Source organism: Callospermophilus lateralis, chromosome 8 (genome assembly GCF_048772815.1).
Source record: "Callospermophilus lateralis isolate mCalLat2 chromosome 8, mCalLat2.hap1, whole genome shotgun sequence".
Taxonomy (NCBI): domain Eukaryota; kingdom Metazoa; phylum Chordata; class Mammalia; order Rodentia; family Sciuridae; genus Callospermophilus; species Callospermophilus lateralis.
The window spans coordinates 102,151,759-102,175,980 of NC_135312.1; the positions used below are offsets into that span (position 1 = coordinate 102,151,759).

The window sequence follows — 24,222 nt, forward strand, 5'->3', positions numbered from 1 at the left end:
TTGTGGGTTTTACCAGAACTTGCTTGTTAAAAGTAGGGCTTGGAAAATCAGTGCAAGAAAATGATCATACTCCAGCAACTGCTAGTACTGTGAGTCATAAAGACATTGTTTCTGACCTAGGACTATTTTGTCTTTTCTGACATTCATAAAATTATAATTGGTAAACTTTTTAGCTTTCAGGTAACACAAAAGAGGACTCATCACAGCCCTTAAACAGTTGTTGATAAAACTTCTATCCATTTAATTTCCACAATATCCCACAAACCAGTCTTTTTTTTTTTTCCATTTCCACTCCTGATACCCAAGTTACCTACCACCTCTCCCTGGATTATTGCTTTAGTCCTCCTGTAATTCATTATCTCTGATTCCCTTTATTTTCTATTTTGCACTTCATTGCCAAAATATTATTCCTGAAATAAAATTTGGACCACATAATCAACACTTAAAACAACAAAAAAAATGGTTTTTCAATGCTCAAACTCCATGGGTAGACTTTCAAGGTGCTCATTTATCCCTCTACCTATTCTCCAACCAGACAAAATTAGTTTTTCTGCCATCATGGTTTTGCCCAAGATATGCCCTATAGCTGAAGTTCCCACTGGGACAAGAATATTTAGACCTGATTTTTATGTTGTTTTCAGAAGTATTCTAATCCCATACTGAGCATTTTAATCTTATCTCCCTTATGTATTGTGTCACACGTATGACTTTCTTTTATCAGCCTTTTAATATCTCTTAATTAATGTTTCTAGACTTGAAGAGATTTGAGGTTAAGGCACTATATCTTGTACATCATTTATCATCATATTATACATATATAATATATATATTATACACATATGTATAATATATAGTTTATATATAAAAATATACTTATGTGTGTGTATATATATATATATATATATATATATATATATACATGTGTGTATGTGTGTGTGTGTGTGTGTGTGTATAATTTTTTTTTTGTATGAGGAAATGAATTTAGGGGCATTCAACCCCTGAGTCACATCCCCAGCCCTTTTCATTTTTTTATTTTGAGACAGGGTCTTGCTAAGTTTCTTATGTCTTCTCTAACTTTATTTTCTTTTCTTATTTTATATTTTTTAGTTGTTGATAGACCTTTATGTTATTTATGTATATGTGGTGCTGAGAATTGAACCCAGTGCCTCACACATGCCAGGCAAGTACTCTACTGCTGAGCCTCAGCCCCTCTTCGATAAATTTCTGAGGCTGGCTTTGAACTTGTGATCCTCCTATCCTGAGCCACTGAGATTACAGGCATGTGCTGCTGCATCCAGCCATTGTTGCCATCATAAATTGTGAATAATGAGTATTTTATTGGAACTTATACTGCTAATTTCTCTCTTTTTTCTTTTTTTGATTCATCAGGTAAGTTGATATTAGCAATAAGATTGCCTATTTTCTAACAAAATATATACCATTTCTGAATTAGACTGTAGAAAAATTACATTTTCTGTTTTATTGTGATTTGGAGGTCTTTATTGATTAATAATATTGCAAAAATGCTTATTGTGAAGTCATTTGTTAGTGCAAAACAATTTTGAGTCTACATTTGCATGCTAAGATTTGATAACCCTTTATAAATTAATATGTGGCATTTTTTTGGAAGCCAGACAACATGCTACTAGTTATTTCCATGTATTGTCATAATTAAAATTATTGTGATGGATATGCGCCATTTTTAAGATCTCCTTTTTCTACATCTTTTTTCATGTGCTGTTTCTTATACAGGGGTTGGAACTGACTAATAAAAGCAGTCTAGAGTTTCACAGGTGTAGAATTGACCCTTCTCTGAGATTGAGACAAGAGAAATTACAAAGAAAGGGTCAGAGTTTTAAATATAGGTCTCATTTTGTTTCTGTTATGAGAAGCTTGTGATTGAAATGATAAAAGATGTTTTCTTGGGCTGGGGATGTGGCTCAAGCAGTAGTGTGCTCGCCTGGCATGCGTGCGGCCCGGGTTGGATCCTCAGCACCACGTACAAACAAAAAGATGTTGTGTCTACCGAAAACTAAAAAATAAAGTAAATATTAAAATTCTCTCTCTCTCTCTCTCTCTCTCTCTCTCTCTCTCTCTCTCTCTCTCTCTCTTTAAAAAAAAAAAAAAGATGTTTTCTTACCAGCATCACAAAAGTCACTAGAAGCATATTCATCTCTAGGTACCAATCCTGAAAATATTTCTCACTCTCACTATGGTAGAACTACACAGTACTAGCTCACTGTTTCAACTTTTAAGTCTTAAGTTGAGAACAATTTAAACACTATACTTGTAGCATTTACTTCTTACCTGCCTCAGTAGGATGTAGTGTATCAACTGATACTGAAGTCTTCAACTGTATTCCTCAGCAGGTAAGAGGAAGGAAAAGAATAGGATCCCTGTGCTAGTGTGAGAAAGACAGAACCCTGAGGCCCTTTGGAGATTGGAGATGGGAATGAACTTGATGGAAATGGCAAAAGCAGTAGATTTTGTTACGAAACAAGTTTTTTAAAAATACAAAATGAGCCATAAGGTGAAAATATAAAACCCAGAGGTAACATTTATTGAGATAACATATGACATACACTTATTGGGATACTTAAAATAACAAAAATAAAGTGCTTCAAACACTCTAGCACACAATAGATGCTCAGTAAATATTTGGTGTTGATATATGTGTGCACTGGTCATTATAGATTTTATGCATATCATCTCATTTGATATTCACAGTAACACTCTGGAAGAGATCTTCTTATCACCATTTTCCCATAGAGATATTCACATTGCTGAAGATATCATAGGTACCATTTGCTATTATGTCATTCTGCTACCAAATGCCATGCTTTTACAAGCTTATTTCCTCCTGGGCTTCCTAACAACAAATAGTGTATAGAACTGCTGTTGGAGAGACTATGATTCAAAGTACTTAGATTATGTAACCACAATTTCAGTTCCTCTGCAGCATGACAGAGTGATAAATCATCCCCTGAAAACATCTTCACAATGCACACATGCACACTTACACAGGAATACATGCACCCATCCACCCACTGCTCATAACCATAGGGACAGTCATAGCATCTTCAATACAGAATATTCTTTATGTTTGTTCTTCCTCCCTCTGATACAGAAATCATGAATTCTTGTTAAATATGAGCCAAAAGTATAGAAAGGAGATAATGTTAAAAAAAGTAAATATGGTACTGTGTATTGATTTATTGAGAGTATAATAACATAATCCATAAATAATGGGTGCTTTAAAAGTAATTAAAATAACACAAACATTTAATTCCTGATTAAAGAAAAAGGCACTATTAAACAAAGAATTTTTATTTATTATAATGAGCAAATCTTTTATTTCTCTTTCAATTCTCTGTAGATAAAGGCAGAGTTACAAATAAATAAGCATCATGACTAAGTGTAACATCTGCTTCATGGACTTAATGGATCATTGTGTTTTATTGTGATAATAAAAATGAATGTGATCAGGGGCTTGGGAGGAATTACAATTTCCAGAGTAAATCTAAGAAAGATAAGGTCTGTAACCCAGGTAACAAAACTTCATTTGTTATCAAAAGGAGTGAAATAAGGAACTCAAGTGATATTTCAAACCACTCCAAACAACTGTTGTATTTTTGCCACATATTTAGGGGAAATATGAACATTTTTTTCTGAGACTTTTGTTTTTATTTTGTTAGAACACACTCTAATACAAAGGTTTAAGCCACTTAGAAAATGCTATGCATTAAATTCAGAATAAGCTAGTTTTACTTATAACAAAAACGTTGATTCACTTAATGTTTCCAGATTTAATTACCATATCGTTAAATATATGTATAAGTGTCTGATTTTTGCCCTTTTAAACACACACACACACACACACACACACACACACCCCTCCTTAACCTCCTGGAGATTTTGTTTGCTTTTGCCAAAATTAGTGAAAACCTCTAAGTAATAGATATCTCAGATACTTATTCATAAGATATTTACAATGTATTTTGAAAGAATTAATTTCTGAAACTTAATTTTAGCATGTTTAAGCAGCACAACTTGATTTTTTTTTCCAAGAAGTTTGACAAATACTATTACATATAGTCCACAGTGTGGCCTATGAAGCCAGACTTTCCATCTCTGTTCTTTGATAAGATACAGGTTATAGCAGTAACTTCCTTATAAGGTTATTTCTTTTCTTTATTATTTGTTTTAATTAGTTATAAATGACAGTAGAATGCACTTATATACTTTGATGTATCATACATAGATGGGATATAATTTCTCATTTCCCCGAGTATACATATTGTAGAATCACATTGGTCATACAGTCACATACATACATACAGTAATAATGTCTGTTTCATTCTACTATTTTTCTTATCCCCACATCCTCTGCCTTCCCCTCCTTTCACTTCCCTCTCCCTAATCTAAGGTAACGTTTTGTTTTGTTTTGTTTTTACATTACAATTCTTAATACACATAAGTACCACACTTTTTGTATTTCTATTTGTATATAAAGTATGTTGATACCCAATTCAAGTCTTCATACAGGCACTTTGTATAATGATGTCCATCACATTCCACCATCCTTGTTAATACCCTGCCCCCTTCCTTTCCCTCCCACCCCTCTTCCCTATCTAGAATTTATCTATTCCTCCCATACTCTCCCTCCCAATCCCACTATGAGTCAACCCCCCTATATCAGAGAAAACATTTGGTATTCACTTTTTTGGGGACTGGCTGACTTTGCTTAGCATTATCTTCTCCAATGCCATCCATTTACCTGAAAATGCCATGATGTTGTTCTTTTTTAATGCTGAGTAAAATTCCATTATGTATATATGCCACTTTTTTTTTAATCCATTCATCCATTGAAGGACATCTAGGTTGGCTCCACAGTTTAGCTATTGTGAATTGTGCTGTTTTGGGTTTAGTCTGAGGAGAGGAAAAGCTGGGTCAAATGGCAGTTCCATACCCAGTTTTCCAAGGAATCTTTATATTGCTCATCATATGGGATTAGGCCCCAACTTTCTTAATAAGACTCCTATAGCACAAGAATTAAAACCAAGAATCAATAAATGGCATGGAATCAAACTAAAAAGTTTCTTTTCAGCAAAAGAAACAATCTGCGAGGTAAATAGAGCCTGCATCTTGGGAGCAATTCTTTTCCCCTCACACATCAGATAGAGCACTAATCTGTAGGGTATATAAAGAACTCAAAAAGCTAAACACCGAAAAAACAAAAAACAGAATCAACATATGGGCCGAGTACCTAAACAAACACTTCTCAGAAGATGATATACAATCCATCAATAAATATATGAAAAAATGCTCATCATCTCTAGTAATCAGAGAAATGCAAATCAAAACCACTCTAAGATATCATCTCACTCCAGTCAGAATGGCAACTATTATGAAGACAAACAACAATAAGTGTTGGCAAGGATGTGGGGAAAAAGGTACACTCATACATTGCTGGTGGGACTGCAAATTGGTGCAGCCAATTTAGAAAGCAGTATGGAGATAGGGTTACTTTTTAATATCAAATAATGCATGATAAAAAATAAATATTTGAAAGTATTTTATTACAATGACCTTCTAAGGATACCCTTAGCCCATCATCTTTCTTGATAATATGGTAATATGATTCCCTTTTTACCTCCAATCTTTTGAAGTATGGATAGAGATTTTCAGAGAAAACTTTTTCTGGTTACCAAAACAAAATGGCAATCACACCCATGTGACAAAGCTTTTTTTTTTTTTGCTTTTTTTTTTTATTTTTTATATTTTTTTTTATTGTTGGTTGTTCAAAACATTACATAGTTCTTGATGTATCATATTTCACACTTTGATTCAAGTGGGTTATGAACTCCCATTTTTACTCCGTTTACAAATTGCAGAATCACATCAGTTACACTTCCATTGATTTATATATTGCCATACTAGGGTTTGTTGTATTCTGCTGCCTTTCCTATCCGTTACTACCCCCCTCCCCTCCCCTCCCCTCCCCTCTTCTCTCTCTACCCACTCTACTGCAGTTCATATCTCCCCCTTGTATTATTTTTCCCTTTCCCCTCGCTACCTCTTGTATGTAATTTTGTATAACCCTGAGGGTCTCCTTCCATTTCCATGCAATTTCCCTTCTCCCTCCCTTTCCCTCCCACCTCTCGTCCCTGTTTAATGTTAATCTTCTTCTCATGCTCTTCGTCCCTACTCTGTTCTTAGTTACTCTCCTTATATCAAAGAAGACATTTGACATTTGTTTTTTAGGGATTGGCTGGCTTCACTCAGCATAATCTGCTCTAATGCCATCCATTTCCCTCCAAATTCTATGATTTTGTCATTTCTTAATGCAGAGTAATACTCCATTGTGTATAAATGCCACATTTTTTTATCCATTCGTCTATTGAAGGGCATCTAGGTTGGTTCCACAGTCTTGCTATTGTGAATTGTACTGCTATGAACATCGATGTAGCAGTGTCCCTGTAGCATGCTCTATTTAGGTCTTTAGGGAATAGACCGAGAAGGGGAATAGCTGGGTCAAATGGTGGTTCCATTCCCAACTTTCCAAGAAATCTCCATACTGCTTTCCAGATTGGCTGCACCAATTTGCAGTCCCACCAACAATGAACAAGTGTACCCTTTTCCCCACATCCTCGCCAGCACTTGTTGTTGTTTGACTTCATAATGGCTGCCAATCTTACTGGAGTGAGATGGTATCTTAGGGTGGTTTTGATTTGCATTTCTCTGACTGCTAGGGATGGTGAGCATTTTTTCATGTACTTGTTGATTGATTGTATGTCCTCCTCTGAGAAGTGTCTGTTCATGTCTTTGGCCCATTTGTTGATTGGGTTATTTGTTATCTTGTTATCTAATTTTTTGAGTTCTTTGTATACTCTGGATATTAGGGCTCTATCTGAAGTGTGAGGAGTAAAGATTTGTTCCCAGGATGTAGGCTCCCTATTTACCTCTCTTGTTGTTTCTTTTGCTGAGAAAAAACTTTTTAGTTTGAGTAAGTCCCATTTGTTGATTCTAGTTATTAACTGCTGTGCTATGGGTGTCCTATTGAGGAATTTGGAGCCCGACCCCACAGTATGTAGATCGTAGCCGACTTTTTCTTCTATCAGACGCCGTGTCTCTGATTTGATATCAAGCTCCTTGATCCATTTTGAGTTAACCATAAAAATAGGAAAAGAAGAACTTAAATTATCACTATTTGCAGATGACATGATTCTATACCTAGCAGACCCAAAAGGGTCTACAAAGAAACTATTAGAGCTAATAAATGAATTCAGCAAAGTGGCAGGATATAAAATCAACACGTATAAATCAAAGGCATTCCTGTATATCAGCGACAAATCCTCTGAAATGGAAATGAGGACAACCACTCCATTCACAATATCCCCCCAAAAAATAAAATACTTAGGAATCAACCTAACAAAAGAGGTGAAAGACTTATACAATGAAAACTACAGAACCCTAAAGAGAGAAATAGAAGAGGATCTTAGAAGATGGAAAAATATACCCTGTTCATGGATAGGCAGAACTAACATCATCAAAATGACGATATTACCAAAAGTTCTCTATAGGTTTAATGCAATACCAATCAAAATCCCAATGGCATTTCTTATAGAAATAGAGAAAGCAATCATGAAATTCATATGGAAAAATAAAAGACCCAGAATAGCAAAAACAATGCTAAGCAGGAAGGGTGAATCAGGCGGTATAGCGATACCAGACTTCAAACTATACTACAGAGCAATAGTAACAAAAACAGCATGGTACTGGTACCAAAACAGGTGGGTGGACCAATGGTACAGAATAGAGGACACAGAAACCAACCCACAAAACTACAACTATCTTATATTTGACAAAGGGGCTAAAAGCATGCAATGGAGGAAGGATAGCATCTTCAACAAATGGTGCTGGGAAAACTGGAAATCCATATGTGACAAAGCTTTAAAATGACAGAATTTACAGGGCAGAGTAATTGCAATCCTTTTTGAAATTAATTACTGCAGTTGTGGGGCATTGTTTCCTCAGTACTTCCTGTCTGGGATAGATGCTAAGCAAGATATTCCACCTTGAAGTCTGGAACCCCCTTGACTGAGTTTTCCTTCCAGATCTTTGAGGACATCTTGAACTTACTATGCTTGGTGTTTGTTCTCAGTAGCATGGAGATCCCTATAACCCAAAGATTCAGGCTACTACATACACTTGACTACTATATATTATTCCTGTTCCAGTTTTCTTAACACCCTTTAATCTCTTAAACAAAGAAAACACATCCTTTCCTTGATTTTTAAGATTTTTCTGGATTGCATAGCCATAGGTCTTGAAGGTATTGCCTTCATTCTCTTCTGAGTGCCATAAGTCCTATCCATCCTTTCATACATAAGCTTGTTTTGTCTGAGCATTTTCTCCTAGCTACATATTAAAGCACATGCCCTTTTTAATTTGTATTGTTTTGGGGTACCAGGGATTGAACTCAAGGGCACTCAACCACTAAGCCATATCCCTAGCCCTGTTTTGTATTTTATTTAGAGACAGGGTCTTGCTGAGTTGCATAGTGCCTCGCTTTTGCTGAGGCTGGCTTTGTACTCAGGATCCTCCTGCCTCAGCTTCCTGAGCTGCTGGGATTGCAGGCATCTGGCCATTTCCCATTATTTTTTAAAGCAAATACCTGGGCTTTGGCTTGCTTAGATTTTGCTCTTTCTGAAGAGTATCTCAGCATTCCCTAGATTACCCTAAAATACAAAAGCTGACTTCCTATCTCATTTTTGGCCAAAGCCTATATTTCCTCACAGCTTCATCCCCTAGTGGCTGGTTTAAAGACTTGCTTCCATTTATCAATTCACTTGAAAAAAAATGAAATCACTGGCTGATTCTAAGCCCAACACAGAAGCAAACCTTCCTCAGCTTAGCCTGTTTTCACAACCAAGGAATTGATCTTTGGGAATCCAATCCATGCAATAATCAATTTTATTTAAACAAATTCAAGTGTACATTGAACATGTACATAAAAATGTTTTTATCAATAGAAGACGATCCATCCTTAGACATGAAAAGTAAAAATAGTTTATTCTCAGATTTCTCATTGTGTGTTAGTATTTGCAACCAGGTCTATATGCAAGTAACGGGAAAAAAGCTGGCAATTATTGCTGTGCAGTTATGTCTTATTAGGTGAGTCAGCTAATTACATGGTTCTGCCATTAATGTGGCAGCCACTGAGCTGCTTACCAAGGAGAATTAGAATCTAAGATGGAACTACTTCTCTGCTATGTAATGAAAAGTTCTTCTTAAAAATAAGATTACACTGATTCCTAATTTATGTATCAGTCATTTTTATAAATTATGATTGTCCTATATAGAAACAGAATGTATTTAAAATGATTTAAAATGATTCAGTAACAGTACTTACAAATAGCTTTCATAAATCACCCTCAAATATGTTGAATGCATAGGCTTACTTTCTCCTCATCCCAAACTTAAAAGGAACAAGATAAGCTAGTTTTCATTTCACTGGTTCGCTTTATCTTTCTCTTGCTCTGAGAAGATTACCAAGATTAAAGAAATAGCTAGAAGGGCAAAAAGGCAAGAAAATAAGTAATGTGGTAACATTATTCAAAGTATAGCATTAGAGGCTTCCAAATACATTCTGTTTCTATGTAGGACTAGTTCTTTCAAAACATCATTTAATTAAAATCTGCATTCTTAATCTGAAAAGGCTCCCTGACAGTAGAAACTGTGGACAATGCATTTACTATATAACTTACAGTGCTTACCACTTTGACTCTTCCCAAGTGACCCAAATGGTTGATGACATAGTAATGTGTCATTTACTGAGACACAATCTGAATAGGTATATACCATAGCTGAGGTAGGGTAAGTCACTTTGCCTATAAGGTGGGTCTCCCAGTTGACTCAGGAGTCACATTTTGACTAAAAGTTATGGCTAGGTATTGCTTGTTGTGGCTTAAGTAATGTCTGATGAATATCATATGCTATCATCTCACTTTTTAATTAGGAGATTCAAGATAGTCTTGGGAGATAGCACCAGAGGTAATCGGTGGCATGCTATAAATTAACATAAATTGCAGTGTAAAAGCAGCGATTCGAAAGGTGCATCTCTTGCTTTGAATGCTTAAAGTGTACATGACAGGTAATTGACGAAGCCCTACCATTATAAATAAGACCATGTTGTTTCACAGTGTCTTTTGAAAACCCTGACTCTTTGCTAGCTTTTCATAGACTTAAAAATTGAAGACATCTTTTACCTTAATGTAGTCACAATGACAGTACATTGCTGTAGTCTTAAACTAAATGACACCGCAGAGTTTACAAATGGTTGCTGATATTGGGCAGTGTTTTCCAAGGAGTGTACTTAACAAGACATTTACAAGACCCTAGAAACTTGTATCTTTAACAAGGACTCCAGACAATTCTATGCTTTGCTTGAGACTGTGGTTTGGGGAAGCCATTTTTATCTTCCTTATGTGCCAGACTAAATAGGTAATAAAATTAAATTATGTCATGGAATCAAAAATGTTCAAAAACTAAAGAAAGTATGAATAGACATATAAATGCAATAAAATTTAAAACATGAAATGAAATGAAATATTATCTACTCATAAAGACAAGTATCCTAAACAAAATCTGCTCAATGTGAAACATTTAATGGTAGAACTATAAATCGGATTAATTAAATGTGATGTGCCTCTTGAATCAGAGTTTGGTCAAGAAAAGAGACTACACTCTGTTTTCTAAATATGGAAGTTTGCAACAAAGGGAATTATTCCCTCACACAGCCAAGGGAGGCACCGGAAGTCTGGGAGGCCACCTCCACCTTGTTCGGGAGGCAGCAACAAGCTCTGACTCTTACCCTGGTCCTGAAGCACACTGAGTGGTCAGCTGTGTGTCTCTCCCACAGCTGAAATTAGTTTCTGTTTCTCCTTGTCCTTCTTCCTTTCCCTCAGTTTCACGCCTTTGGAATTGTACTTCCCAATAAAGTGTTAGCCTAGTCTGAAGATTGGTTTTATACAGAAAGTCAGCTAAGACAGACTTCAGGTGGTCATTGGTTATGTATCATTGGTTATTATCTATTTGACACAATAGATTCATTTAAAAAGAAATTAAGTCTTTTTTTTTTAGGGTGGGAGAAGTCAGTCACATCATTTCTAATCCCCACTTAGTTACTGTGTTTAAGGCCCTCCTCTTTAGCAATGGAAGGGCATGCCACTATAATTTTTTGAATAACAATTTTTCTTTTCATGGGTTGAATGCAGGGATAAGATACTGAATTTACTCTCACTTTTAAAAATTTTTATTTATTTAGTATTTATTTATTTAGCAGTACTGGAATTAAACTAAGGGTGATCGACCACTGAGCCATATCCTCAGGCATTTTTATATTTTATTTTGAGACAGGGTTTCACCGAGGGGCCCAGGCTGGCCTGAACTTGCAATCCTCCTGCCTTAGCCTCCTATATTTCACCATTCTTAAAATAATCCCACTTGAAAAGGAGATCATAGACTTTGCAGAGACAAGACATATTAGAGAGGAAAAAGAGGTATTATAAGTTCTTTTTCCAAACATGCAGAGTTATATCAGAATCCAGAATTTTCTTTGTGTGTATTTTATTGCCCTAAAATATTCTGGCTTATTATAATATCTTAATGCCAGGTAATTAATGAAGCCTTTCCATTATAAATAAGACCTTGTTATTTTACAGTGTCTCTTGAAAACCCTGACTCTTTGGCAGCTTTTCACAGACTTCAAAATGGAAGACATCTTGGAAATGAAATGGCTCTTTTCAAAGATGTTTAATATTTTTTGTTTCTTCTTTTCTTTGTGGTAAAAATGAATAGAGAATATATCTCAAATTTTCAGATACAATTACATTTTGAAAACAAGTCCTTAATAGTCATAATATGCAAAAGGAGTAGATAAATATGCCAAGGAGTAGATAAAATCCCCAAGGGTGGTCCTCAGTGACCCACTTACTCCAACCATGCCCCACCAACACTTACCACCTTTAGAATTATTAGTCTATCAAATGGATTAACCCACTGATGAGGTTACACCCGTCATGATCCAATCATTTTATGTCTGAACATTGCTGATGCATTGACTCACATGTGCCTTTTGGGGGACATTCCAGATTCAATCCATAACACCATGATTACATTCCTCGTGGTCAATTCTAGCCCTGAGTTCTTGTTTCCATGAAATAATCCTTCTCTTCCCTGTACTTACCTTTTCCATCTGGCAGCTTCCTGTACTTAAAACTGTGTGTCAAGCTTCAATAAAGAATTAGACACAACAAGGTTATGTGTGAGAGGACAGGTAGGATAGAAGTGTTGTATTGCAGCACAGGACTGGATTAAAAATAGGATATTGCATATCTGATATACTTCACTTCTTCTTATAGCATGTGGGCTATTTTCATTACAGGAATTATTGCTGAGGTATTCCTTTCTTTTCCACTGCTAAATGCCTCCATCATCATCTTGACCTTCTCTATTTCTTCCTTATTTTGCCCTCAGGCCAGTCTTGTCTTGACTGGTATCACACTTTTAGTGTATACACATTTTCTTATCATTTGTATTAACTAACTTTCTGTCACTGTGTGCCACAGCCTGGCTGGGCACAATTCAGGAGCCACTTGTCAAAAGAAACGAACTTTATTTTTAGAACCACACACGCCAAACAAAACAGCTCCTCAGGAAAAAACCTTCAGAGCCCAACTGCCACCACCAGCTTCCCACAAGCCTCTAAACCTCCCCCACTCCTCCTGCTCTTGAGGCCGATTGGCTGGGTCGCATGGGCGGAGCCAAAAGAAGTCCCCCAATGAGCAGCTCCATGGTCTGAAAGGGCGGGGAAACAGCCCAATGAACATCACTGCAGAGGAGCCAATCAATTGGCAGCTAGAAGTTGCTGGGGCCACTGTGAGCCAATCATCAGCTGGCAGCTGGAAGTTTGCTGGCAGCTGGAAGTTTGCTGGCAGCTGGAAGTTTGCTGGGGCTGCTGTGAGCCAATCATCAGCTGGCAGCTGGAAGTTTCCTGGCAGCTGGAAGTTTGCTGGGGCCCCTTCAGCTGTGGCTCTCAAAAACTGTGCCAAAACACCTGAGATAATCAACTTAGAAGGACAAAGGTGTATTTTGGTTCACAGTTTTATAGATTTTAGTTCATAGTTAGGCAACTTGTTGTTTTAGGGTCTGTGGTGGCATGGTAGGTGTATCATGGTGGGAAAATGTAGTAAAGAAAGCTGCTTACATCATAGAGGCCAGAAAATAAAAGAGCCAGATAGGAAGGGGCAGGGGTACCAATATATCCTTTAATGGGATGCCCCCAATGTCTTAACTTTCTTCTACAAGGCCCTTCTTCTTCAAGTCCCCACTCCCTCCCAATTGCATCACAGGCAAGGAACCAAGCCTTTAATACAAGGAACTTGGGGGGACATTTCATATCTAACCTATAGCAGCTTTATTCCCTAAATGATATAGTACAGCACTATTTATATAGTATTTACATTGTATTAGGTATCGGTATGAGGTATCATAAAGACTCTAGAGATGATTTTAAACACACTAGAGTATTTATATAGGTTGTGTGCAAATACTGCTTCATTTTATATAAAGGACTTGATTGAGCAGGTATTGAGGGACAACTGTATTTATTTATTAAGTGGGTTAAGGTGTCTGAAAATATAGGATTGTAATTGTGAGCTTGACAATTATTAAACATCCCAGGATAATATTTGTTTGTTCACCTTTCTTATTTTATTTTTTCCCTCTTTCTTGCATTTATTGATGATGGTTCTTCATTCCCATAACTTATTTCGTATCACTTATTTGATTCCTCTTTCATACTCATTTCTTCTATAGTCTCTGAAGCCCTTGCCCCAAATTATGACAGTTTTATAACTCTTTAAACTTTTAAACTTTTGATTAGGAAAATTTTTCAAGATGTAAAATGCAGTAATTACCTAAATAAAACACATGAGAGTTCAATTTTGATCCCCCATATTTTTTTAAGTTGTTGATAAACCTTTAATTTTACTTATTTATATGTGGTGCTGAGAATTGAACCTGGTGCCTCCCACAAGCCAGGCAAGCACTCCACCGCTAAGTTACAATTCCAGTCCCTTATCCCCTGTATTTAGTTCATGATAAGTTAGATATATTTTATTTTATAGACTATATATCTATAGAGTATAAATCAAAATGGATTAGGAAATGTGTGTTAAGATGTACATATTTTGTACTTTTTTATTTAATTTTTTTATTTTTTATTTTTTTTTATTGGTTGTTCACAACATTACAAAGCTCATGACATATCATCTTTCATACATTTGATTCAAGTGGGCATATTTTGTACTTTTAAAAATAAGCAATCATTCTGTATTTGTAACTTGAGTGAAGCAATATTTTAAATGAACAAGAATGGATTAAAGTTGATCCCCGTACATGATTAATCTAGTCAGAGAACCACCAAGCAACATCCAGTATCTCCTGAGTGTACATTGAAGGTACATTAAGACACGCCCCCCCCCAAAAAAAAGACACCCCCACATACACATACACACCCAGATCTAGTAACTTTCACCAGCCCTAGTTGAAGGGAAGTAAGTCAATTGTAATAATTAAAAATAAGCAGACCAGGTTGGCCATATTGACTAGTCCAGTCTGTGTCAAAACTTTCTAATAAATTACATTAGAAAATTAATTTTCTACTTGTTAGTTTAAAAATACATGGGCTAGGGATGTGGCTTAGTGTCTGCTTGGTATGTATGAAGCCCTGGGTTTGATCCCCAGCACCAAAAACAAACAAAAACCCATGAGAACTGAAATTTTGCCTTATTTTTCACCTACCTATCACTAACAGTTATCTATATATCAACGAAGAGGTTAATGATGTCAGATGCAAAGAAAGTATTGCTGTCCATTTTATTTCTAAGTCTAGTTGATGCTTAGAGAAGCATAAAAAACACTAAAAAGCATAAAAGCCCAAATTCACGAAACATCAGTAATAGAGGGAAGCTAAAAACTTGAACTCAAGTCTTGTGATACTACAGTCTTTGTGCCTAACTACCACATAACAGAACTTGTATTCTTAGACCAAGACATGAAACACTATGAAAACAATATCTATTCCATATTTAGAAGTGATGTGGTTTAGAAACAGTTTGCATTGTATTTAATTTATAAATAACTTGGACTTTTTGGTGTGTAAAAAGGAAGGTAGACAGGGTAGGATGATATATAAACTTCTCTGCTCACGTACCCTGTGATCTTTAGTTTAATGTTTTCTTACTGTGAGCCATTTCATTATCCTCCTTCCTACCTGTCAGTTACATTCATGATGGAGGCAGGGGGAGATATTATTTACATCAAATATATTGTTAACATAAGCTGAGGGACCATTGGATCTCTTTACGCACATTTAGGTTCTCGTTGCCTCTCTGCTCTTTGAATTTTTTATTTTATTTTTTCATTTAGAAGCAAAAGATGTTTAACAAAGACTATTAATAAAGCCATGACCATTTCAGGCCAAATTTGATGTAATATTTCTATGAAGAGATAACCTTGAAAAATAGTCTAATTGTGCATTTTATTTTCTTCTTTCAAAAATATGTAGCCCAAATCTTCACATTTCAGGCAATAACTTGTTTGCCATTACTTTACAATAAGTTGTAAGACAAGTATGTTCTTTGTGTGTTTGTTATAAATAGTAGTGTAAGAAAATTTCAGGAAAAAATAAGAACATACATATCTGTCCAGCAAAATACTTCCAATGTTTTGTTGTATTTTCTTGCAATCATTTTACTGTTACAACTAAATTCTACATAGGTTGTATCCACAATATATACAGTCCTTTATATCCTGCTACAGATTATGTCACACATTCTCATTTTGCTCCATAATTCTCATGTCCTACTACATGTCTTCCTAATAATTTATTGAGTAGTTGAATGATAAACTTATTGACTCCACATCTCCCATTTATCATTTAGCATTTTTTACTGTTGGCATTGATATTGTGCTAAAAATCTTTGAACTATAATTTTGGACTATTGTGAATTACTTGGGCAAAAACTTTGTGTACTTTGAGAATCTATAACCCATGTTGCCATGTTGTTTTCCCAAGAGTGTTTTATAATTAGAAGGCCAGCAGTAATGTAAAGGAGTGCCAAAAATTTGTACAGCATCCTTGCCATCATAAAAATATGTATAGATTTTTGAAAAAAGTCATTATATATATAATATATAAATATATAATATTTTATATATTTTGGAATTTACATATATATTGAAAAATTATTGTATATAGTCTATATAAAATGTGATTTTTTTCAAAATGTGTTTCTCAGATGAAAAATTGTACCTCATGATATTCTGTTTTGTGTTTCTCACTTTAAATATTAGAGTGAAGAAGGATCCCCACAGGAAGGAATTCTGGAAGATATGCCAGTGGAACCTGAAAATGAGGCTTATGAAATGCCTTCTGAGGTAAAGAGTTATATGCAAAACACTCCAAAATTAAAGTTTAGGAATTTAAGTTGAGTCTTCTTAATAGGAAGCACCAAAACTCTGTCACTGTCAGATTTCTTTTATGTTAGAATCTGTGTAAGTCCATCAGGAGAAAATTTTTTTTGAGGAGGTGAGGTTGATCTGGTGGGAAGGGGTAGGAGATACAATAGGTTAAAATGAGGCAAGAACATTGCAGCACAGGGATATATCAGAAGCAAAGGCATGTAGGTCTGTGCATATGGACAGGTCTGAGGAACAGTAATTGTGATTCAAGTTTAGGAAACAGACATAGTAGCAGCAAATTAAGATTACAGATGTGGATACCATGGTGCATGCATGTAATTGTAGCAGCCCAGGAGGCTAAGTCAGGAGGACTCCAAGTTCACAGCCTGCCTCCGCAACTTAGTGAGGCCCTGTCTCAAAAAAAAAAAAAAAAAAGGCGGGGGGCTGGGGATGTGGCTTAGTGGTTAAGCAACCCTGGATTCAATACCCAGTGCCAAAAATAAATAAATAAATGAAATATTACAGAGATGGTTTAAAGACAAATTGTAGAACATCAGGACAACCATGTAGTTTGTTTGTACTTTATTCAGAAAGCAACTGGAGATTTTAAAGATATGTTTATTTTTAAGCAGACTCCTAATCTTATTAGCGTTGGTTTTTAAAAGCACTTCTATGAGTCTTTTAATTAAACACAATAATATTTTTATTGGGGATACTACCTAAATATTTTATTGAGGAATTTGGCTTTAGAATAAAAATAATCATTGAAGCCACGGGTGAAGATGAAATGTGCAGTTGAGAGAGTGAAAGGAAAGAAAATATACCTATTCTTTAAATGTCTTAAATTTCATTTAAGAATTAGAGAATTTAGTCCTGAATTTAGCCTTTAAGAGGTTTCATAAGCCATTTTATTTGGCTTTCAAATTTTGTAATTGAGAAAACCGAGAGCAAGAGAGTTCCACCAATATGTTCTATAGGATCAGGTCACGTGGATATTAAAATGGCACGTCTGGGAATAGAACCAGAGACCTTAATTCCAACAATTACCATAATCGACTTTCATATCTGACAAGTAAGACAAATTATTAAAATTAAGATTCTATCTGCTTGTAGTAGAATAGTTCCAAACTATCATGAGTATAAATTTTACTCAAAATGGTGAGCCGTGCCCTAATTTGCTCTAAATCCTCGATTACTGATTGCTGGCTGTCTGTCTGATTTTCCTCATTAGGAAGGCTATCAAGACTATGAACCTGAAGCCTAAGAAATATCCTTGTTCCCAGTTTCTTGAGATCTGCTGACAGATATTCCATCCTGTACAAGTGCTCAGTCCCAATGTGCCCAGTCATGACATTCCTCACAGTTTTTGCAGTGTGCTTTGAAGTCTTCCATCAGCAGTGATTAAAGTCTGTGTTCCTGCCCCCACCTAGCATTTCGGTGCTTCCCTCTCACTGAAGTGAGTATATGGTAGCAGGGTCCTTGTGTGCTGTGGACATTGTGGCTTCAAAACTAAAATGTTAAAGCAAATTAAAAACACCTAAGTGACTACCACTTATTTCTAAATCTTCACTATTTTTTTGTTGCTGTTGTTGAGAAGTTGTGATTTACTATCATATAAGATTTTTAGGTGTCTTTAATGATCTGTCCAAGAATAATGATGTATTGTGAAATTTGTTAATATATACAGTATATAAAATATGTGAGCATGAAACTATGCATCTATAAATATTAACTATGAAATTTTACTGTTTGTGATGTGTTTTATTAATTTGTGTTTGTATATAAAATGGTGAAAATGAAAATAAAGTGTTATCTCATTACAAAAATATTTTATCTTATCCCATCTCACTTTAACAATAAAATCATGCTTATAACCAATATGAAATGAGAGCTTTGACATAATGAACTTACATTTAAAGTTCTCAACAGCCACTTGAAGAAGGAGGCATTTGAGAGGACTTAGAAGAGATGAAATAGTAAGCCCACTCTCAGAATTCCCTGAAACAACACTACCTCATGGGTGTTTTGATGTACATTGGTGCCTTAGGTGGCTGTGCTGAAAAAGTGGATTCCCCGGAAACCAATGTGATTACATTTGTTTACATCCCCTATAGATATTCATTAAGATGTTACTGCAGAAGCTCAGAAAACCTGCTTACTTAATCCATGGTGCATGCATGTAATCTTAGCAGCCCAGGAGGCTAAGTCAGGACAACAACCAGTAACCACCACCACCAATAGCTTAAAAAAAAAAATCTAAAATCCCCAATCCCCACCCCGGGAAATGTTTTTAAAATCATCTCTGGCTTAAGGTGTTGGCACGCGTGAGGCTGTGGGTTCAGTACCCCCAATGAAAATCGAAAATAAAAACCCCTGGATTTTATCTGACATTAGGAAAAGCCAGGTCCCCAGACTGGTAAAAATCTCATCAGTTTCTTTAAATTTGGTTAAATATGTGAATTCTGTGAGATTTCCTAAGGAAACGTTTTTCTCTTTAAGGAAGTTTCACTAACTCCCTCTGAGTGCTGACAAGAAACTTAATTGTGAAGAACCCTATAATAAGTTAATTGAAAAATTATTCCATTTATTTTTTTTTACTTATTCAAGAAAAATGGCATTTTTAAAAGTCACTTATAGAAAGTATGTCTTCAAGAAAGAATATTCTAGATGTGCTAGCAGTTCATATGTAATCGTGAGTGATTTGATGTATATTGGGCATTGGCAAGGAAGGAAGAAAGGAAGGAAGGAGGAATGTGAGACATAAAGACAGTCACCATAGAAACTTCCTTGTCTGCCTAATTGGAAAGAGACTACTACAGAGTTCTCAGACACATGTGTCCTCTTCCCCTGGAAAGAAGTGGTAAGTCTCTTGTTTTATTTAAGTTACATTTAAGCACATAAAAATTCATTACTGAGCAGTCTATGTCAAGGCAGCTTAGAAAATGGTGGTAGATTTTAAATCTACTAAAACACCGTGTTATAAAAGACAAAAAGAATTGGCATTAAATAATAAAGACAACAGAATTTAATTGACAGCATAATTGAGAATAGTTTAAAGTTAGAAAAGGTGTAAATTTGAATTTAAGGCTTTATACTGGTAGAAATTCTACTCTAATGTGCTTAGTCTCTGAACATTTATCTGGCAGTTATTTATAAGCAATGAATTATTTTATCTACCTTAATAATTTATTTTGAACTGAGCACTTACACAAAAAATTATATAAGCCATATGAGCCTTTTCAGGATGATTGTTGTTGTATGTTCACTTCCAAGACCTTAAACTAACAAATAGCCTGAGGATTATCGTGGTCCTGGATTTATTTTCTAGATATGCATTTTATCCAACTCTGAACTATTCAGCGTAGTACTATTTCACAAGAGGCTGAGCAAAAAAAAAAAAAACTGCACAAGGTAGACTTTGGCACACTAATAGGCAGCAGAGTAATCTAGTGTGTAGTTTGGCATTGCAAGTTGTATCTTTTTCAAATTCTTGCCACCAGTGTGAAATGCAAATATGTTTCCTTATCTTCCAGCCATGCAGTATGTAGCTATTTGTAACATAATAAAAAATATATATTTGGCTTCTGCTCCCCGGTTTCTGCCATAGAGTGCCAAACCCTTGTAATGTTTCGAGCCATAAAATTGTTTCATACTTCTTCTGTGGCCAATAGCTGATCTGTAACTCCTGCTCCTGAAAGAGTTCCTTGGAACTTTCTTGGGATTCCCTGTGTGTTAGGAGCATCTGTTGTCCTATGAAGTGCCTCCTGGGATAGGGGAGAGAAAGTGATAACTTTTCCTCTCCCATCACAAGGATCATGGCTGACATCCTTATAACATAGACAGATTAATAAGAGAAAAGTATAGCAAATTTATTTAACCAGAGTTTGATGTGATACAGAAGCCTCCAGAAATGAAGAGCCAAGGATTCATAGAAACTGTAATTTGATGATGAATTTTGATGAAAGATAGACAGCTCTGTAGAAAGGGATGACCTCATATTAGTCAGCTATGTTGCTGTGACCAAAATACCTGACAAGAACAATTTAGAGAAAGAAGATTTATTTTGGCTCATGGTTTCAGAGTATTCAGTTCATGGTCAGCTGACTCCAAGGTGGACACATCAAGGTGAAAGGGTACGCCTGAGGAAAGCCACTCAGCTTATGGCAGCCAGAAAATAGAGAGGTGGGAGGCCAGGGGCCATTATGAAGGTACCAAAACCAGACATTGTCCCCAAGGGCATACTCCAGGGACCTACTTCCTCCAGTCATGTCCCACCCACCTATAGTTACCACCCAGTAGTCTGTTCAAAGTATTAGTCCTTCAAATGGATTAATCCACTGATGATGTTATAAGCCCTCATGATATGATCATTGCCCCCAAATGCCCAAAAGCCCCACCTCCAAACTTTGACATACTGGGGAATGCTTTCAGTGCATGAGCTTTTGGTGAAACAGTCCAGATCCGAAACCTTAAGAGACCTAATAGTAATAAACTAGGACAGGGTGGGAAGTTGTCGGACCTTTCTGTTCATATTCTTCTTTGCCTGTCTGTGTAATATTCCTTCCTTCTGGGAGTGGGGCAGTATACCTGTCCCTTGAGGGTATACATGCAGAAGAAATTCAAAGAGTCTTTTGTTTCTGCAGTGTTCTCAGTATTCTTCAGTTTAAAATATGCATATGACAAAGTGCTGTATGTTGGGGTGTTGTGTTGTGAGTCCCAGCATTGGTCGTCAGAAAGACTAAGTCATGGTTACAACTTTGGAACTTTCAGCCACACTGCTGATCATCTGGGAGAAGGAAAAGGAGTTAGAGACTGAGTTAATATTCTAGCAGGCTTTCATGAAGCCTCTATAAAGTCCCTAAAAGATAGGATTCCGAGAGCTTCAGTGTAGGCTAATCCCCAGACATGGCATGAATGCTCCCCACTCCCAATCCTCTATTTGAAAATCTTCTATCTGCAAACTCTTGCATCGCTGTTCCTCGATTGTATCCTTCTATGATAAACTAATAATCTGGTAAGTTAACTGTTTTTTTCTGAGTTCTTCAAGCCACTCTAGCAAATTACGAAAACTTAGGAGAGAATCCTGGAAACCTCCAATTTGTAACCAAGCAAGGAAGGAGCTGTGGGTAACCTGAGAACCCACCACTGAGAACCACTGGCTTTTCATGGTAGCTCTGTCCCCCGATTTCAGTCCACTTTGACAAAAAATACATCAAATAAAGATATAAGTGATTTATCAAGCGGCATCTTAAGTGGAGGAGGCAGTCTTTGGGGACTAAGTCCTAAACCTGTGTGTTTATGCAAACTCTCAGGAGAGAAAGTCAGTTCTGAACTACGGAACATCAGTTGGTGTCTTTAGAGAACTGGAGAAATTTTCATTAAAAAAAAAATACACATATCTGGTAACAGAAGTGAGATGTTCTTTTCAGAAGATCAGACAACATTGAGTGTTGTCAGTGAAACTATAGAAGGAAAAAACAGGTAGATTTTCTTTTTTACTATTTCATTAAACACACACACACACACACACACACATGAAAGACAACCAATAATTCTCAGAGAGAGTGCTGTCCAAATCTATACTGGGAAAGAAAAATATTTTCTTACTGCAAATTTGACAAATTGCCACTGTCCGTTACACTGATGGCACTCTGAGTGTTTTTGTTTGTTTGTTTTTGTTTTTTCTTTTTTGGGATGAGTTCATCCCACTTTGTTCTTTCAGCCTTGAGCAGGGCAGAAATGCAACAGGACTGGCATTTCATGCTAGCTCTGTCCTGGATCTCAGTCCACTTTGACAAATATTACTATTACATCAACTAAAGATATAAGTGATTTATCAGTATTAAGTTGTTTAATTCTCAAAACAACTCTAAGAGGTCCCATTATTATTCTCATTTTATACAGTTGCAAACTAATGTACCTATAGACTAAGGTCACCTCGCTAGTAAGTGGAAGAGATAATAGTCCTAAGCAATCCAGCACCATGTTGTCTGTCAGAGTAAACACATGGAACTATGTAAGGGAAACTTCCAGAAGTCTACCATGTGGGGTGGTAGACTTGGTTTTCTAGGCATAAAAATTATATTTCTATTTTTCTTCAGGCATCTGTGTGTGTTTTAAGCAATACTTATATATGTGGATTTATATTCATAATTCTAGGAGAAATTAGCCAGAACCCAATATATATTTCCTTGTAGTTAAGCTATGCATACCTTAGTGATAGAGCTGTTACTTATTTTCAGTAAAAAAATAAAAATATTAATATAATGATAACAACAGTCTACATTAAGGCAGGCTTTGTCATTTCCCATATTGAATCATGGGTTGTTGGCTTCTCTGCCAAATGACTAAACAAAAATATAAATTAAAGTATAACCAGGATATTCAATTATAATAGTTGGTAATGGAATTACTGAATTTGTAAATGTATTAAATAGTAAAGGGCATGACTTAATCATTTGTATTTGTAAATAATATTAGCACCTTAATATTTTGTAATATCTTTAATTTTCCTCATGTATTTTTTGACACAGTAATGCTATATTTTATTCTTTGAGTAGGTTAGGTTTGAAGAATCCAAAACAATAGAATAGCTGTAACACTAAAACTATCTCTAAATATGACTTTAGTTCAAATATTTTTTGTACAATTATAAAGATATCCTTTAATATTTCTTTGCTGCTACTGAAGTATCTTTAATTATTTTCAATCCTTTATTAGAAACAGTTAAACACATTTCTTCAAAAAGCTCTAGTTTGAGTCTCTACTGTTTTGCTAATATAATTTAGTTCTAAAATCAACTAGGACTACATAGGGGATTTCCAAATACCGAGACTACAACTGTAGAGTAATATACTGGGTTGGCTTCTCTTATGAGTCTTATGAAAATGTACCCTCAGATTCCCTCAAAGGTCAGTGACCAGAAAGTCCCCACTGTTTCTATGACAACACAGCAAGATATGGTGCCTTGGAAATGTGCTGCATTTTAATTAGTTTCCTCTAGGGCTTCCTAACTGCCTTTTATAGGTAAACTAAATACCAGGTTGCTTTATATTTTGCAGTGAGATGAAAGCTAACCCATGTCTGTAAATGTCAAAGCTAAGCTGGGCTCCAGTAAAGTCAAATCTAAACAAATATAGTAGCAAGTCTATGTATTTATCTTTAAAAAATAATACAAAACTCTTTATCTAGAATAGTAAGCAATGCTTGCTTAATGAGACGGGCAGGGATAGTAGTGAAGAGCCCAGACTCTAAAACTATGTAGTTATGTCAGTTGCTACCTGTGTTAGTTTGGGCTAGTTACTTAATCTCTGGGCACCTGTTTCCCTATGTGTAAAAGTGCAGTTGACTACAATACCTCATAGCATCGTTATGTGAAATAAGTGAGTTAATATGCTCAGAATACTTATGACAATGCCTGGATGATAGTAAATCATCAATGAGTCCTTCATGTTGATAGTAGTAGTAGTGCTAGTCGCAGTGGAGTGTATTGTATTTTTAAAGGTAAATAAGAAATAAAATGAACATGTATATTTATTTATATCATTTATATCTTCTAATAACATAAAGCAGTAATCAAGATTGGGATCTTAGTAGACTCACTCTGGACACTGGAGGCAGAGGCTCATTACTAATAGTTATGGAAGCATTTTAATAGTTTGACAACCGGTGTTGCAATATTTGCAAAACTTA

The 24,222-nt window shown here is 35.7% G+C and overlaps 1 protein-coding gene across 2 annotated transcripts in view; it reads left to right on the plus strand.

Moving 5' to 3' along the window:
- Snca (synuclein alpha) overlaps positions 1–18,280 on the plus strand; it is a 100,977-nt gene extending 82,697 nt beyond the window's left edge. For both annotated transcript variants that reach the window (XM_076864585.2, XM_076864586.2), the window contains exons 5-6: positions 16,423–16,506; positions 17,762–18,280. In XM_076864585.2, the coding sequence (XP_076720700.1) occupies positions 16,423–16,506; positions 17,762–17,794 (117 nt within the window). In that variant the 3' untranslated portion in view covers positions 17,795–18,280. The remainder of the gene's footprint in view (positions 1–16,422; positions 16,507–17,761) is intronic.
- Positions 18,281–24,222: the final 5,942 nt, after the last annotated feature.